Source organism: Thunnus maccoyii, chromosome 6 (genome assembly GCF_910596095.1).
Source record: "Thunnus maccoyii chromosome 6, fThuMac1.1, whole genome shotgun sequence".
Lineage (NCBI taxonomy): Eukaryota > Metazoa > Chordata > Actinopteri > Scombriformes > Scombridae > Thunnus > Thunnus maccoyii.
In genome coordinates, this window is record NC_056538.1 from 33,138,303 (window position 1) to 33,153,914 (window position 15,612).

At 42.3% G+C, this 15,612-nt stretch overlaps 1 protein-coding gene across 1 annotated transcript; it reads left to right on the forward strand.

Annotated features, from left to right (window-relative positions):
* Window positions 1-351: 351 nt before the first annotated feature.
* shkbp1 (SH3KBP1 binding protein 1) lies at window positions 352-15,611 on the forward strand. Its single transcript, XM_042413987.1, has 17 exons — window positions 352-564; window positions 1,429-1,482; window positions 2,684-2,729; window positions 2,830-2,962; window positions 4,142-4,222; window positions 4,330-4,500; window positions 4,945-5,035; window positions 5,296-5,486; window positions 5,688-5,803; window positions 6,341-6,428; window positions 6,674-6,790; window positions 8,042-8,212; window positions 9,134-9,289; window positions 10,398-10,494; window positions 10,624-10,808; window positions 10,996-11,098; window positions 11,666-15,611. Exons 1-17 carry the CDS (start codon window positions 506-508, stop codon window positions 12,450-12,452), a joined length of 2,646 nt encoding a protein of 881 aa, XP_042269921.1. The 5' UTR covers window positions 352-505; the 3' UTR covers window positions 12,453-15,611.
* The last annotated feature ends 1 nt before the right edge of the window (window position 15,612 follows it).

Consider the following 15,612-nt stretch of genomic DNA (forward strand, 5'->3'; position numbering starts at 1 on the left):
CACTTACATTGAAAGCACATTTGAAGGATCTTTTAATATCTGAGTACTTCAACCACTGTTTGAATTTGTCTTTTTATGTATATTTTTCATCTTTTGTGAAGTATGTTTATTTTTCATATTATTATTATTATTAGTAGTAGTAGTAGTAGTAGTAGTAGTAGTAGTAGTAGTAGTAGTAGTAGTAGTAGTAGTATTAAAAATAATAATAATAAACTTTTTTCATCCTGGCTGAAATGAGCTTCCATATAATTTATCTATTATCCCCCTGAGCTGAAAGAGTCCTGTTCCAGTCTGTGACTCCGGTCCGTGGTCTGGGTGTGTCTCCTCCCGTTGATGCGCAGATCCACCGCGGGTTTTCTCTCCCGCCCTCCGCCTCACTGCGCGACAGGAAGTTGGCTTAAAAACAAGAACGGAAACAGAATTCATCCTAAAAAATGGATTAAAATTTAAAAGTATTGTTGTTGTTTTTGGGGGTGCCAGGCTGCTGGAGTAGCTAACTATTCAGATGATGTCTAACACGGCGAGGAGCGGGGACATCATCCACCTGAACGTCGGAGGGAAGAGGTGAGGAACCGGAGGATGTGTCGGCTAACGGCGGCTAGCCACCGGGAACACGGCTAACATGGAGGCGCCCATTATCGGACAGACCCATATCCTGCAATATCACTGGTGTTTGTGATGAGTCTAAATATCTGAGTAAATTACAACTAAGTTATTAACACTCTACAGCCTCTGTGACAAACAGTTCACCACTCAGATAATGTTAGTTTTTGTTTTTAACCGAAGTGTGCCGCTGATGTGCAGCAGCTGATGGCTCATTGTGATTTTCAACGCTTAATTTAACTGTTAACTAACTGACAAATCTCATATTGATCATTTTGTCAGTTAGAAGTCTTGTTATCGAAAGAAGAGTGATTCACAATGAGAAGGATAGAAGCCAAAATTAGCATATGAGTTGTGGGTGGCTTTGTGTCCGACGATGGAACTAGGGGAACTAAGGTGGCGATAAGCCGCTGTAACATGCTAGCTGTATTCTACAAATTTGCGTAGTCGACACAAACAAAGAATAAATAAGATTAATATATTTTACGAAATCTAAATAAGTGTTTTTCTACAACTTCTATAGGAATAAGCAAGAGGTAACGTCTCTGTCCGACAATGGAACTCAATGTCAAATTTGGCAAAATGGTTAAACATACAGAAAAGATCATTTAGCATCTTAGCTCAGTTTTTAAAGCTGCTTTGATTCACTGATAACTGTCTGAGAGTTTATGTGACGGTTAAATTGCCTCAATGATGCTATTCTGTTAAAAAAATACTTATATTCAATCTATTTTTGCGTGATAAAGTCACATGAAAGTCAACATCAACACGTAGGTCATAAGAGTTAACGAGGTTTTGTTTATTTATTTGTTTGTTTGTTTACAGGTTCAGCACCTCCAGACAGACACTCACATGGGTTCCTGACTCATTTTTCTCCAGGTGGGTGAAGAAAACACACACACACACACACACACACACACACACACACACACACACACACACTTTAAACAGCCAACCCTGATTTTTAATCTCCAAAGCCAAACTCCATGTAAAACTTTTATACTTCAGTTTTATGTTTCCTTTATGACTGGAAAACACAACCTCCAATTAAAGTGTAAGTCAAGATCTTTTATGAATAAGATGTAAAAATAACTGTGATTTAAAAGAGAAGTCCTGCATAAAAAAATCCTACTACAGTAGAAGTACATAAGTATTATGAGCTTGATGTAGTTAAAGTATTGCAGTAAAAGTACATAAGTATTATGAGCTTGATGTAGTTAAAGTATTGCAGTAAAAGTACAGAAGTATTATGAGCTTGATGTAGTTAAAGTATTGTAGTAAAAGTACATAAGTATTATGAGCTTGATGTAGTTAAAGTATTGCAGTAAAAGTACATAAGTATTATGAGCTTGATGTAGTTAAAGTATTGCAGTAAAAGTAGTGGTTTGGTCCCTCTGACTGATATATTATTATATATGACATCATTGGATTATTAATAGTGAAGCATCAGTGTTAGAGCAGCATGTTACTGTTGTAGCTGCTGGAGGTGGAGCTAGTTTACACTACTTTATATACAGTTAGCTAGTTTAGTCCAGTGGTTCCCAACCTAGGGGTCGGCCCCTCCAAAGGGTCAGCAGATAAATCTGAGGGGTGGTGAGATGATTAATGGGAGAGGAAAGAAGAAAAAACAAAGTTCTGATACACAAATCTGTTTTCAGTTTTTTGGACTTTTTCTCTAATCTTTGATTTTTGCTGAAATATTGGATCATTTGAACATTTATTGAAATGAAAACGTGAGAAGTTTAGAGGGAAAAATCACTATTTGGTGGAGCTGTTAACAACTCATAGACATGTGAAATGTGACCCCGACTACACACTGCTTTTTGTAAGACGTCAAAAGACAAAAAGGTTGGAAACCACTGGTTTCATCTTTAACAATGTGTTGTATTTTAAAAGCTTGTTATATTATCCATTGTGTCAAATCTTCATCTGAAAAGTAACTAAAGCTGTCAAATAAATGTAGTGGAGTAGAAAGTACAATATTTCCCTCTGAAATGTAGAAAGTAGCATCACATGGAAATACTCAAGTAAAGTACAAGTACCTCTAAACTGTATTTACTTACTTTGTTTTTGTCTTCAGTCTTCTGAGTGGTCGGATCTCGACGTTAAAAGATGAAACTGGAGCTGTAAGTAAACCGTCTCCTCGTGTCGTCGTCATCGTCGTGTAATAACTGTACCTGAGTCTGATCTCTCTCTCTCTCTCTCGACCCTCCTCTCTCACCGTAGATCTTCATCGACAGGGACCCGTCTCTGTTCGCTCCCATCCTCAACTTCCTGCGGACCAAAGAGCTGCACCCCCGCTCCATCAGCGTTCACATGCTCATGCACGAGGCCGAGTTCTACGGCATCACGCCGCTGGGTGAGACACACATATGATAAGACTGAAACACTAGAAATCTACTGCGAGGTTTAGAAGATTTTTACACTTCTGTGATGAAGTTCTTTCATTTGTCAGGTTTTTATTTATTAAATTTGTTCTATTTTTTTTAGCAGGAAACATAAAATAGATTTTCAGCAGCACAAATTTCAATAAAGATGAGAGAATAAATACATTTTGCGTCATAAAGAACACACAAAAAACACTGAATGAGCTCATTTTAAAGAACAACTCATCTCTGCAGACCTGCAGCGGTTTAACGTCTCATCTTGCAGCAGTAATGCAGCAGTGTCACTTCAGCTTCTGCGTGTTGAGTTTAGGATCAGTTTCAGATCAGGTCCAGTGTTTTTATAGATCTCTAGTCTGCAGGTGTTGGCGGTCGTAGCTGACACACACATGCACTCTGTGTATGGAGCTATTTCCCTGTCTTTACTCAAGAGCGTGGTATCTCAATTTGAGAGCATGTGACCATATCTCACCTATTCTGGGCCTCTCTTCACCGGTTACCGGTGCAAGCTTAAGCTTTAAGGTTCTTCTTTTAACTTATAAGGACTTGCATGGACTTGCACCACCTTACCTATCAGAGCTAATTACACCGTATTCACCAGCACGCCCTCTGAGCTCTCTCCATACTGGTCTCCTGGTCATTGGCTTCAGAGCATTTGCCTCTAAAGAAGCTAGTTCAGTAGAAAACTTACCTTTATTCACTACATTACAGCCTCCCCATCTCCTACATCTTTAACATCTATTTAACATTGATGTTTTTAATGTTTCACTTTTAATTGGCATTATTGTAAATTGATTGCTGTATTTGTGTTGGGACCATGCTGCATGGTGATTCTGCACTTTAAATAAAATTGAATTGAATTGAATAGAGGTGGTGATAAAATTACAAGTTTTTTAACTGATGTATCGACTTCAAAACACAATCTGACCCTGGAATAAGTTTAAATCAGATCTGTATTTCAGTTACGTGGGTCTATCAGCACCCTGTTCACTAACCTCTGAGCTTTAGTGCTGCTGCCGGATCTGAACAGACAGATTCAGACACATTTATGGACGATAACATCATTTAAACTCTCTAACAAACTAAAACTAGTAGAAAATATCAATGTTTTGAATTTCTCCGCTCTGTTTTTGTCTGTTTTGTGTCTTTAACAGTGCGTAAGCTGCAGCTGTGTGACGAGCTGGATCGATCCTCCTGTGGAAACGTGTTGTTCAACGGCTACCTGCCTCCACCAGGTAAACCCCCCCCTGACATCATCAGGCTTTATGAAGACCTGATTCGGCTCCTGACATCATGTTGTTTCTGTTTTACCTCCCTGACTTCCTGTCTGTGTCGTTATCAGTGTACCCGGCGAAGCGTCTGAACCGTCACAGCGTGGCAGGGTCGCAGTTCATGGGGGGGCGATCCGCGCCCGCAGAGAGAGCGCCGGTCAGACGCAGCAACACCATGCCGCCCAACCTGGGGAATTCTGGGATACTGGGCCGAGCCGTCGCTGAGGAGAGGCCGTCCGGAGGTCAGGACACACACACACACACACACACACACACACACACACACACACACACACACACACACACACACAGAGGACATGGGACGTATATAATAGGGATGTGCTCGAATACAAATATGTTATTCATCAAAGCACAAATAGTGGGGTTTTTACGAATATTTGTTTCATACAAATATTTTTTAAAATATTTGTTTTTGGGAAGAAAAAAACAAAACATGTCACATCCACCTGCTACATGACGCACATTTCCTAATTTGGACATCACTTTAATTTTCTAGAATTAAAAGCGTAATAAAAACAAAAACAGGATGTTTAAGCCTCTTTCCACTTTTATTCGAATACAAATAATTTTGCTGCCTCAACAAATACAGATACAAATACTGGGCTCTCTGCACATCCCTAGTATATAAACAACTATATAAAGTCTTCTAATGTGTGTGTTCGTAGGTCCGTTATCAGATCCCGGCATGGTTCGGATCATCTGTGGTCATCATAACTGGATCGCTGTGGCCTACGCTCAGTTTGTCGTCTGCTACAGGTAAAAACTCACCGACTGTCTGACAGTATTTCTAATAAAACACCTTCTGAAATCTTTCATGAATCATAGTTTAATGCCTTTTATTAGAGAGCTGAGAGTAGAGAGTTGTTTGTTTTGTTTTAGTTATGTAATGTAGTTTGGTTGTGGATGGTTTTATTTTATGAGTATTTATTTCTTCATTATGTTTTGTTGGTCGGTTTGTTTTGTACTCGTTTGTGTGAACGAACCCTTTAATCGTCTCCTCTGTGTCTGTGCGTCAGGGTGAAGGAGTCCACCGGGTGGCAGCAGGTCTTCACCTCTCCTCGTCTGGATTGGGTGATCGACCGAGTCGCGCTCAACGCCAAAGTGATGGGCGGCTCGCTGGGAGACAACGACAAGATGGTGGCCGTCGCCTCGGCAACGGATATCATCCTCTGGGCCATCTGCCCCGACGGCAACGGGAATGAAATCGGTGAGAGTCTCTAGACGGTTGGATGAGTTTTTACCTGTGAGATCCTTTTATGAGCTGAAGAGGTGTGAGATGCTCCTCCCAGTGAATTATGGGTAAACGAGTTACTCATAACCACTTACAGGGTTAGGGTTAGAGCAGAGCGTGAAGCTGTTCTGTGTTAGTTTGTCGACTCATCTCTGAAGTCGTGTCTTTGTCCCGCAGGCGTCTTCAGTCTGAACGTGCCGGTGGAGGCTCTCTTCTTCGTTGGTAACCAGCTGATCGCCACCAGCCACACGGGGAAGGTCGGGGTGTGGAACGCCGTCACCAAACACTGGCAGGTGGGTGGAGACACGCTCGGGTCGGCCGTCACATCTCACAATTAATCTGTCAGAAAAGGGTTTAAAAAAAAAAAAAAAAAAAAAAAAAAAAAAGTCCTTAAAGCTCATGTTGACGTCTTCAAATGTCCAAAAAAGTCCAAAACTAAAAGACATTCAGCTCCAACATGTACGGATGGATTTGAGAAGTTGACATTTGGAGTAAAGAAGGAGAAAAAGAAGTGAAATCCTGCTACTATAGTTTGTTTACGTAGCCTCCGGAGCCAGAGGAAGCTTCCTGAAAGCTGACCAATCAGAACAGAGTGGGCTCATCAGGAGGCGGGGCCTTAAAGAGACAGGACGGCCTGTTTCAGACAGAGGCTGAACTGAGGGGCTGCATAAAGGACCAGTAGAAGATAAATAAGGAGTTTTTAACTGGAAATCATGCAAAGATATTCCAGTAGAGCCCCAGAATATAAATATAAAGCTGGAGATGTGAGTGTAACTAGTGAGCGAGCTGTTGTTTGTGTGTGTGTGATGTTTTCTGTCGTCTCTGTGCAGAACCAGGATGTGGTTCCTATCAGCAGCTACGACACCGCCGGTTCCTTCCTCATTCTGGGCTGCAACAACGGATCCATCTATTATATCGGTAAGACCCGAAACCTGCAGCTCAGCTGTAACACTCACACATCAGTGGTTCAGTGTCAGTGTCAGAGTCTGAAGGATGTGAGTGTTTGGTTTCAGTTCAACACTGGTGTCCAGACTGAAATATCTCAGCTGCTATTGGATGGATGTCTGTGAAAGAGTCGCTGCTGTTCGTGATGTGTTTGTCTTTGTGTATTTGTGTGTTTATGTGTTTGTGTGTTTATGTGTTTGTGTGTTTGTGTTTGTCAGACGTTCAGAAGTTTCCTCTGAGGATGAAGGATAACGATCTGCTGGTGACGGAGCTGTACAGAGACCCGACTGAAGACGCCATCACTGCTCTCAGTGTCTACCTCACACCCAAAACCAGTATGTTAAACCATCTACCACTACCACTACTACTACTACTACTACTACTACTACTAATACTAATACTACTACTACTACTACTACTACTACTACTAATACTAATACTACTACTACTACTACTAATACTACTACTACTACTACTACTACTACTACTACTACTACTACTACTATTAATACTACAACTACTACTACTACTACCACTGATACCACTGCTGCTGTAGAAGGTTGGGTAACCTCAGTATTTTTAGGGAAGCAAAACTAAACTGAGGACCAAAAGTCAGGAGCTTCATTTCCTTTTTCTCAATCAAATAGTTCCTGATTTCAATCTAAAGGAGGTTTAATCTGTATTTATTTATTTTATTTAGACGGAACTTAATGTTTCAGTAACATTTAACATTTGAGAACTTCTTTTCTTCAAGTAAAAGACTTTTGCAGAAAAACATGTTTATATTTCTTAAAGCAAGATGTCAGAAAAGTAGATTTTTATTTATATATATATAGTTTTGATATTGTATCTATCTATAAACCTTTTAAACAATACACCGCACAAACTACTATTTCTGTAAATATTACTGCTGATAATTAGACCAATAAATTAGTTAATATTATCTTTTCACAGATGTGTCAGCTATTTGTCACCAGAGAGCTCTGATGTGTTTTTATACTGTAAAATGTTCTGCTGGTTCATCATTTAATACATTTAAGAACCACATTTAAGGATTTTTATCAAACATTTTTAATATATGTTTATGTAAAGTGGTCTCAGACTTTTGGACACTACTGTTTATATATTATATTGTTTTTCTTCTTTATAATTCTCAAATATCAATATTGGTTTCAGCCTCAAACATGCAGGATCAGACACATACTGCTGGTAGTAACAGCACTACTATCACTACCTCTGCTCTCACTAATCAGGCTACAGCTCTCACTGCTACAATAACACAACTGCTACTAATACTCGTTATTCAGTATAAAATACCTATAAAATGTTTTCACTCCTCTTCAGAAGCTTTCATGTTTTATTGTTTTACAACATTGAATCAAAGTAATGTGACGCTGATCATCTAAGACAGAAGTTATTAGCATTAATGATGAATATAAAATACAAAGTATTTGTATTTAGTAGCTGCACCATAATGAGTCTCTAACAGCGCTGCACATCTGGAAACAGCAGAGGGGGGGATGAATACTTTTAATAGGTGCTGCAGCCACACAGGTACAGTGTAAATGTTTACGTCATGTGATCAGGTGACAGCGGGAACTGGATCGAGATCGCGTACGGGACCAGCTCCGGGACGGTCCGAGTCATCGTTCAGCATCCGGAGACCGTCGGTTCGGGACCGCAGCTCTTCCAGACCTTCTCTGTCCACCGCAGCCCCGTCACCAAGATCATGCTGTCTGAAAAACACCTCATCTCAGGTAAAGAGGGTTAAATCACCTGTAGAACGACTGCTCACTTACATTTATGCCTTTGACAGAAGCTTTTGTCCAAAGTGACGTACAGTTAAGATTTCAGAGAGGATACAGAGCTGCTGCACAGCAGAGGTCTGATTTTAGAAGCATCAGGAGGATCTTAAAGCTATAATATGTAATTATTCCACATTAAAATGTCTAAAAACAACTAGACCTATGTTATATATGTTGTTGAGTTGTGTACTTACATTATCCCAAATGTTTCCAACAACTTTCAAACTCAGAGAAATCTGTAATTTAATCAAAGTAACGGACCGTTTCATTTGGTCGCCTGTCAATGGCGTCATACCTCCTCTACCAAAGAGTAAACACGCACAAGATGCATACGGCGGCGCTGTGTTTGTCCGCTACAATGGCGTCTACCAAAGAGTAACTTACACACATACAAGATAATACATCGGTGTTGTGGTTGTTCAACAGAAACTGTTATAAATGGACTTTTATTCAGTTTTAAGCCACATTTTCATGATGATCTTTTAGCAGGAAGAAGGATTTTAGTCATTGGACGTCTGGATCTTAAGTTATCAGAGAAATAAACTGGACAAACGTTAGCAGCAGCTCGGCTAACAGCCCGTACCGAACGCAAGGTCGCCGTACATCGTTGGAGAAACATTGATTTTTTTCATTTTTTATTTTTTAGGTGAAATATCTTTATTCAGTGTTTTAACTATTTTAATCTGCATGTACGTTTGTTTTTGGAGAGGAGGAGACCTCTGCGGATAATTCGGCTCCCGGGAGAAACCGACCGAACGTCTGGATCTAAAGTTATAAGAGAAACGAAGTCTTCATCATCAGTCCAGTTAGTTGTTCGTCACTCTGCTGGTTGTCGTGTTTCTCCTCACGTTGTTCATGTTTGTCGTCTGTCAGTTTGTGCGGACAACAACCACGTGCGGACGTGGACGGTGACTCGGTTCAGAGGGATGATCTCCACGCAGCCGGGATCCACGCCGCTCACGTCCTTCAAGATCCTCAGCCTGGACGACGTGGACGGACACGGAGGCTGCAGCGCCGGGACAGAGATAGGTAACTCACACTCACACACACACACTCACACTCACACACACTCACACTCACGCTCTCTCACTCACAACCACAGGGGGGAAAGGTCAGATTTTGTCTAATGTGTTCCCGGAAATGGTGCTAAAAGTTTAAGCTAAGAGCTTCCTGTTCACACACACACTCACACACACACACACACACACACACACACGCACTCGCACGCACACACTCACACACACTCACACACTAGCACTCACTCTCACATTCACTCACTCACACTCATACACACACACTCACACACACTTGCACTCGCACACACACTCACTCACACACACTCACTCACACACATTCACACACACAATCGCACGCACACTCACACATACGCACCACTCGCACACACTCACTCGCACACATGCGCACACACGCACCACGCACACACTCACTCACTCACACTAGCACACGCACACATACCCACACATACACACACACTCGCACTCACTCGCACACACTCACACACACACTCGCACACATGCGCACACACGCACCACGCACACACTCACTCACTCACACTCGCACACACACTCACTCACACACATTCACACACACAATCGCACGCTAAGAGCTTCCTGTTCACACACACACGCACTCGCACACACACTCACTCACACTCATACACACACACTCACACACACTTGCACTCGCACACACACTCACTCACTCACTCACTCACTCACTCACTCACTCACTCACTCACTCGCACACGCACACACACTCGCACTCACTCGCACACTCACACACACACTCACTCACTCACACATGCACTCTCAGTATAAGTGACACAAACACAGAACAGTCTCAGACGTCTTCTATGTTTTAAACTCATTGATAAATTCAGTTTGGAGTTTCTTTTAACCTGACAGTGTTTTGTGAATATGACCTCTGATCGTCTGCTGAACGAGACCTCAGAGACAAACCAGCACAAATAAAACCTTTAACTATCTGACTAGAAACAAACCAGCGGAGGAAAGTGAGAAACAGATGTTGTGATTTTGGAGAACTGGCTTTTTTTGTAAAAATGTATTAACTTCCTGTTCTGTCCTAAAATGAGTAACTGTATGTTCCTGTGTGTCAGGGCCGTACGGAGAGAGAGACGACCAGCAGGTGTTCATCCAGAGAGTCGTACCGGACACCGATAAACTCTACGTCAGACTGTCGTCCAACGGGAAGAGGTGGGAGAGTCGTGTGTTGTTGTTTATATATTTTAGTGAAGGATTACAGGATTAAAATATCCAGAAGTGTACAAAGTGGACTTTGTACTTAAGTTATTTATTGTGTGTGTGTGTGTGTGTGTGTGTCAGGGTGTGTGAGGTGCGTTCGGTGGACACCACCTCCATCACGGCCTTCATGGTGCACGAGTGCGAGGGCTCGAGTCGCATCGGCTCTCGACCGCGGCGCTACCTGTTCAGTGGCCATAGCAATGGCAGCATCCAGATGTGGGACCTGACCACCGCCATGGAGATCGCCGGCAAGGTCGACATCAGAGGTCAGACGCTTCAACACTCACAACTTTATTGTTCACTGACACAGAGGACACGTTTTACATCAGTGTGGTTTTAATGTTCTGGTGCGATGTGACTGTGAGGAGGGAAACACTGCTGCGAGCTCTGTGATTGGTCAGTAAAGGGTACTGAGTCAGTGAGTGATGTGGGCTGTGATTGGTTGTCTCTCAGCGCTGGGCGGGCCAACAGAAGAGGAGCTGCTGGAGCTGCTGGACCAGTGTGACCTCGCTCTGACCAGAACACCTGACAGCACACCTAGAGCCTCCACCTGCAGGTACACACACACACACACTCACATACATACACACTAACACACACACTCACACACACACTCACATACACACTCACATACACACACACATACACACTAACACACACATACACACTAACACACACACACACACACACACTCACACACACACTCACACACACACTCACATACACACACACACACACAGACACATACACATACACACTAACACACACTAACACACACTAACACACTCACATACACACTAACACACACTAACACACTCTCACAAACACACTAACACACACACACACACTCACATACACACATACACGCTCACACACTCTCACAAACATACACACACACACATACACACTAACACACACTCTCACATACATACACTCACACACACACACTCACACGCACTCACTCGCACACGCACACACTCTCATACACGCACACTCACTCACACACATATATACACACGTACACACGCGCTCACACAAACACACACACACACACGCACATTTTGTTTTTTCAGAGTTGACGGATGTGATGCTCATGTGATCATGTGACTTCCTGTCTCTGCAGTCTGGTCTCTCAGCTCAGCGATGGCGTCCGGGCGGAGCGACACCACTCTGCAGGAGGAGGAAGAGGAGGCGGAGCTTCAGGCTCGTCCGCTTCATTGTGCGGTAGCCTCCCTCGCCAGGCTCCGCCCCCCCTGCCATTTGCCAAACCTATGCGAGACTCCGGCCTCTCAGCCGGGCCCGGAGCCGGACCGCAGCCCCTCGCCATCCCTGGCCCCGCCTACACCCACAGCTCTAACTCCACCCCTAGCCCCCGCCCCCTCCGACACCAGGAGCGAGACAGGGAGTGGGGGTCTGTCCGCAGGGGAAGCTTCGTGGAGCGCTGCCAGGAGCTCGCCAAGGGCTCAGAGGCGGCGGCGGCGGCGGGCTCTGGGTTCGGGGTCACGGCAGGGTCGGAGGGTGTCAGGCGGAGCTTAGCGGTGTGCAGCGAGTTAGAGGCCAGATTCGGCCTCCGGACGCCCACCACTTTCTCTGTGTCGCCCGGCGCTCGCCACTCTCCCGGAACACCTTCATCACTGTCGTCATCGCCGCTATCGGGGTCTTCATCACACCGCAGGACCACACCCACATCTCCGACAAGCCCCGCCCCCACAGCTGTGAGCCCCACCCGGTCTCATACGCCCGCCTCGCCTCGCCGCAGTGCCACCGTGCCTCCTGCTGACGTCCCAGCTTCCCCTGAGAGCCCAGCGAGTCCAGACAGCCCCGCCGCCGCCGCCGCCGCCGCCGCCGCCGCCGCCGCCGCCGCCCCCCCCACCAGCCCCAAACCACATCTGAACGAGACCAGCTTCTGATTGGCTGGTGTGACTGAGTTGAGAAGTGATGCGTGTTCTCAGCAGGTTTGAACGCCTTAATAACCGCTCTGGATGAACAGCCAATCAGCTGCCTGATAGACTTCTGCTGCCATGGTTACCACATGCTTCCAGTTAACAAGATCACTACTCACAAACAACGTCAGGCGGGAAAAAACTTTCCACTAACTGATCAGTTTTATTTAAGCTGCACTAATCAATATCATTCTATTATCAATGACTCAAAGTGAAGGGCTGTTGTAGTTCTGAATTAACTGTTCGCTAAGCCCCGCCCCCCCCCTTAGTTACCGTTGCTAACCTGTCTTCCTGTTCTCTCACAGCACATGTTCAGACGTAAACAAAAGCAGCCGATCGTTTCTGTCAGTAAGTAATGAAATGACGTCGTTCTCGTGTTGCCATGGAGATCTCGTTAGTCCTAATTGGAGCTTGTTAACTGTGGATGTTCTGGTTTCTTTAGTCTCTGTGACAGTAAACTGAATATCTTTGAGTTGTTGACAAAACGAGACATTTTATGACGTCGTCTTGGGCTTTTGGGAAACAACGATCCACATTTTTCACTATTTTATGGACTAAACGACTAATTGATTAATTGAAAATGAAAATAATCGTTAGTTGCAGCCCTGCTTATTACCTGCTGAGGCTCATTACAGTTGCTAAGCTACCATCAGACTTAAGTTCTTCAGGGGCAGGATTTAGCAAATGGTCAGTAGCCACCAAGTCTGGTTCTAGGTCTGGGTCTGGTTCTGGTTCTGGGTCTGGTTCTGTACAGGACAGTTAGAGACTCGCTGGTGAAGAAAGCGGAACATCGAGCAGCTAAAGACTCTAAAGATGTTTTTCTCAGGAGCTGGTGGAGACCAAACCGGAGCTAAAAGGAAAAGTTTTCAGCTCGTTCCGTTGCCTCCGAGCAGTGAAAACATCCGATAAATCAGCTTTAACTGAACTCGTGTTTGTTTTTTGTATATTTTGATAATAACAATATTTAAAAAAAAACCAAGCTGTTAATGTTTATTTCCTGTTAGCAGATGAATCTTTTCTAACCTTTTTCTATCTGTTCCTCCTCCGACTCCGACGGTCTGTTTGTAAAAGGAAAAAAAAAAAAAAAGAAGTTTATTTTTTAAATTTGTGGGGTTTTTTTTAAACAGTTTTGGGTTCCGGCAGGTTTTGGAGCCCCGACTGTTAATTCACACTGTGATGAAGAACAAGTCGTCTTCAGTCCGTTCAAAGCTGCCAAAATGATTGTTTTCTATCTGACTGTTCAAACGACAACAAATTAAATTATGAAATATGAAAAAACGAAGCAGCAGAAAGAAAGAAAGAGGAAGACGTCTCCAGCTCAGACCGTTGACTCGTCTTCATCGTCGCCGCCTGTAAGTGCAGCTTTTGTAACTTTGTCACTTTGGGTTTTTATTGAACTAACTGAAGAGTCGCTGTCCTGCTGTTTTCCTTCTTTTACCTTTTTTGTTGGGGTTTATTTCACTCTTATCACATTTTTTTTTTTTTTAAACGTAGCAGTTTTTTAACCTTCAGTTTGAACCGTTTCATCTGCAGCCTGATGAGACGTTCAGAGCCACAAATCGTCTGATGAGAATCTGCTTTTAAAGGTTTAAAAACGGACCAAAAACACTCCGAAGTAAACAGATGAAATTTAAATGTTGTGACTTCCGGTTGTCGCTTCATTATATTTTACGCACAAACTGTATTAATAAACATTAATTACCTGTTATGAATTCTTCACAGGAGTTCTAGTTGTTAGAAAATATATTAATAAACAGTTAAACGTCCTGATATCTTGTTACATTCACACTGTATTCAATTAAATGTTTATGCTGCTTATAAATACTAAACGAAGGGTTAAAATAAAACGATCCCAATTTCTTTAGAAAAAAACGTCAACGATGACATCGTTTGTTGTGAAGAAGCTCAAAATTGCAAATAAAAGTATTGATAACCACACAGAGATATTGATAGATTACTATTTAAAACCATGTTAACAGATCTCTGCATAACTGATCGACAGAGCTGTAAAAATCTAAACTAAGTTGTAATAAACCAAAGTTTTAATTTATCGCTAATCTGAAGCGTTAATCTGTGTAATTAAAGGATTATTATCAGATTAAAGGAAACAATTTGTGAGTAAAAGTAAAGAAAAAGAGTTCAAATCAGAAGTTATTAAACTAAACTTCATCAAAGATGAAACGATTGGAAGATTAATTGATTAATCAATCAATAGAAATCAATGTGATTTTCTGTTTTTCTCAGTTTCATTTGATTGACAGCTGATATTTGGACAAATCATTTCAAGATGTGACATTTAATAGACTAACAATTAATTGATTATTCAAAAGAAAACCCAAATTAAAAGATAATGAAACTAATCATCAGTTGCAGCTTTTCTTTAAAAACATCATCTGAAGAAATCCTGTCGGGGATTTTTTTTACATTTTACAGACAAGATGATGAATTAATTCATCTAAATGAAGAATGAGATTAATTGATCTTGACAGTAATTGATTCCTCTGACCTGTGTGTGTCTCTGTGGCTCTGAACTGTTCATGTTTGGTTTGAATGTTTTTTTTTTCTGTCTGTATTTATCTTCATGTAAACGGCTCGTAGAGAATGTAGTGAAACATGGACTCAGGTCGACGCTGAGGAGGCTTTTAATATATCTGAAGCTGCGTGTGTGTGAGTGTGTGTGTGTGTGTGTGAGAGTGTGTGAGTGTGTGTGAGTGTGAGAGAGATACACTGATTGTTAACCAGGTTTCTAACCAAACAACTTTTCTAACAGTGTTTGTATAAAAAAAAAATAAAAATAATTGACTCATGAAAATGTGACCAGACATGTTTTTATTCCAAAAGCCTTTAATTCTCTTAACTTAACAACTTCTTCTTCTTCAGCTCAGTGAATGAAACTAATCAGCAATCAATAATTGATCAGTAGAGTTAGAAGAGTCTTCCCTCCCTGGTGTTGCTACGGTAACCAGCTCATCTTTGAGAGAGTTCACACAAAAATATCTTTTATATTTACAAAAATAGATTTTTTTTTTTTTTTTTTTAACTTGAGGAAAAATCGTCCAGGTTCTGATGATGATGATGATGATGATGATGATGATAAACCTGCTAGTTTACATTAAGTTCACTCAAC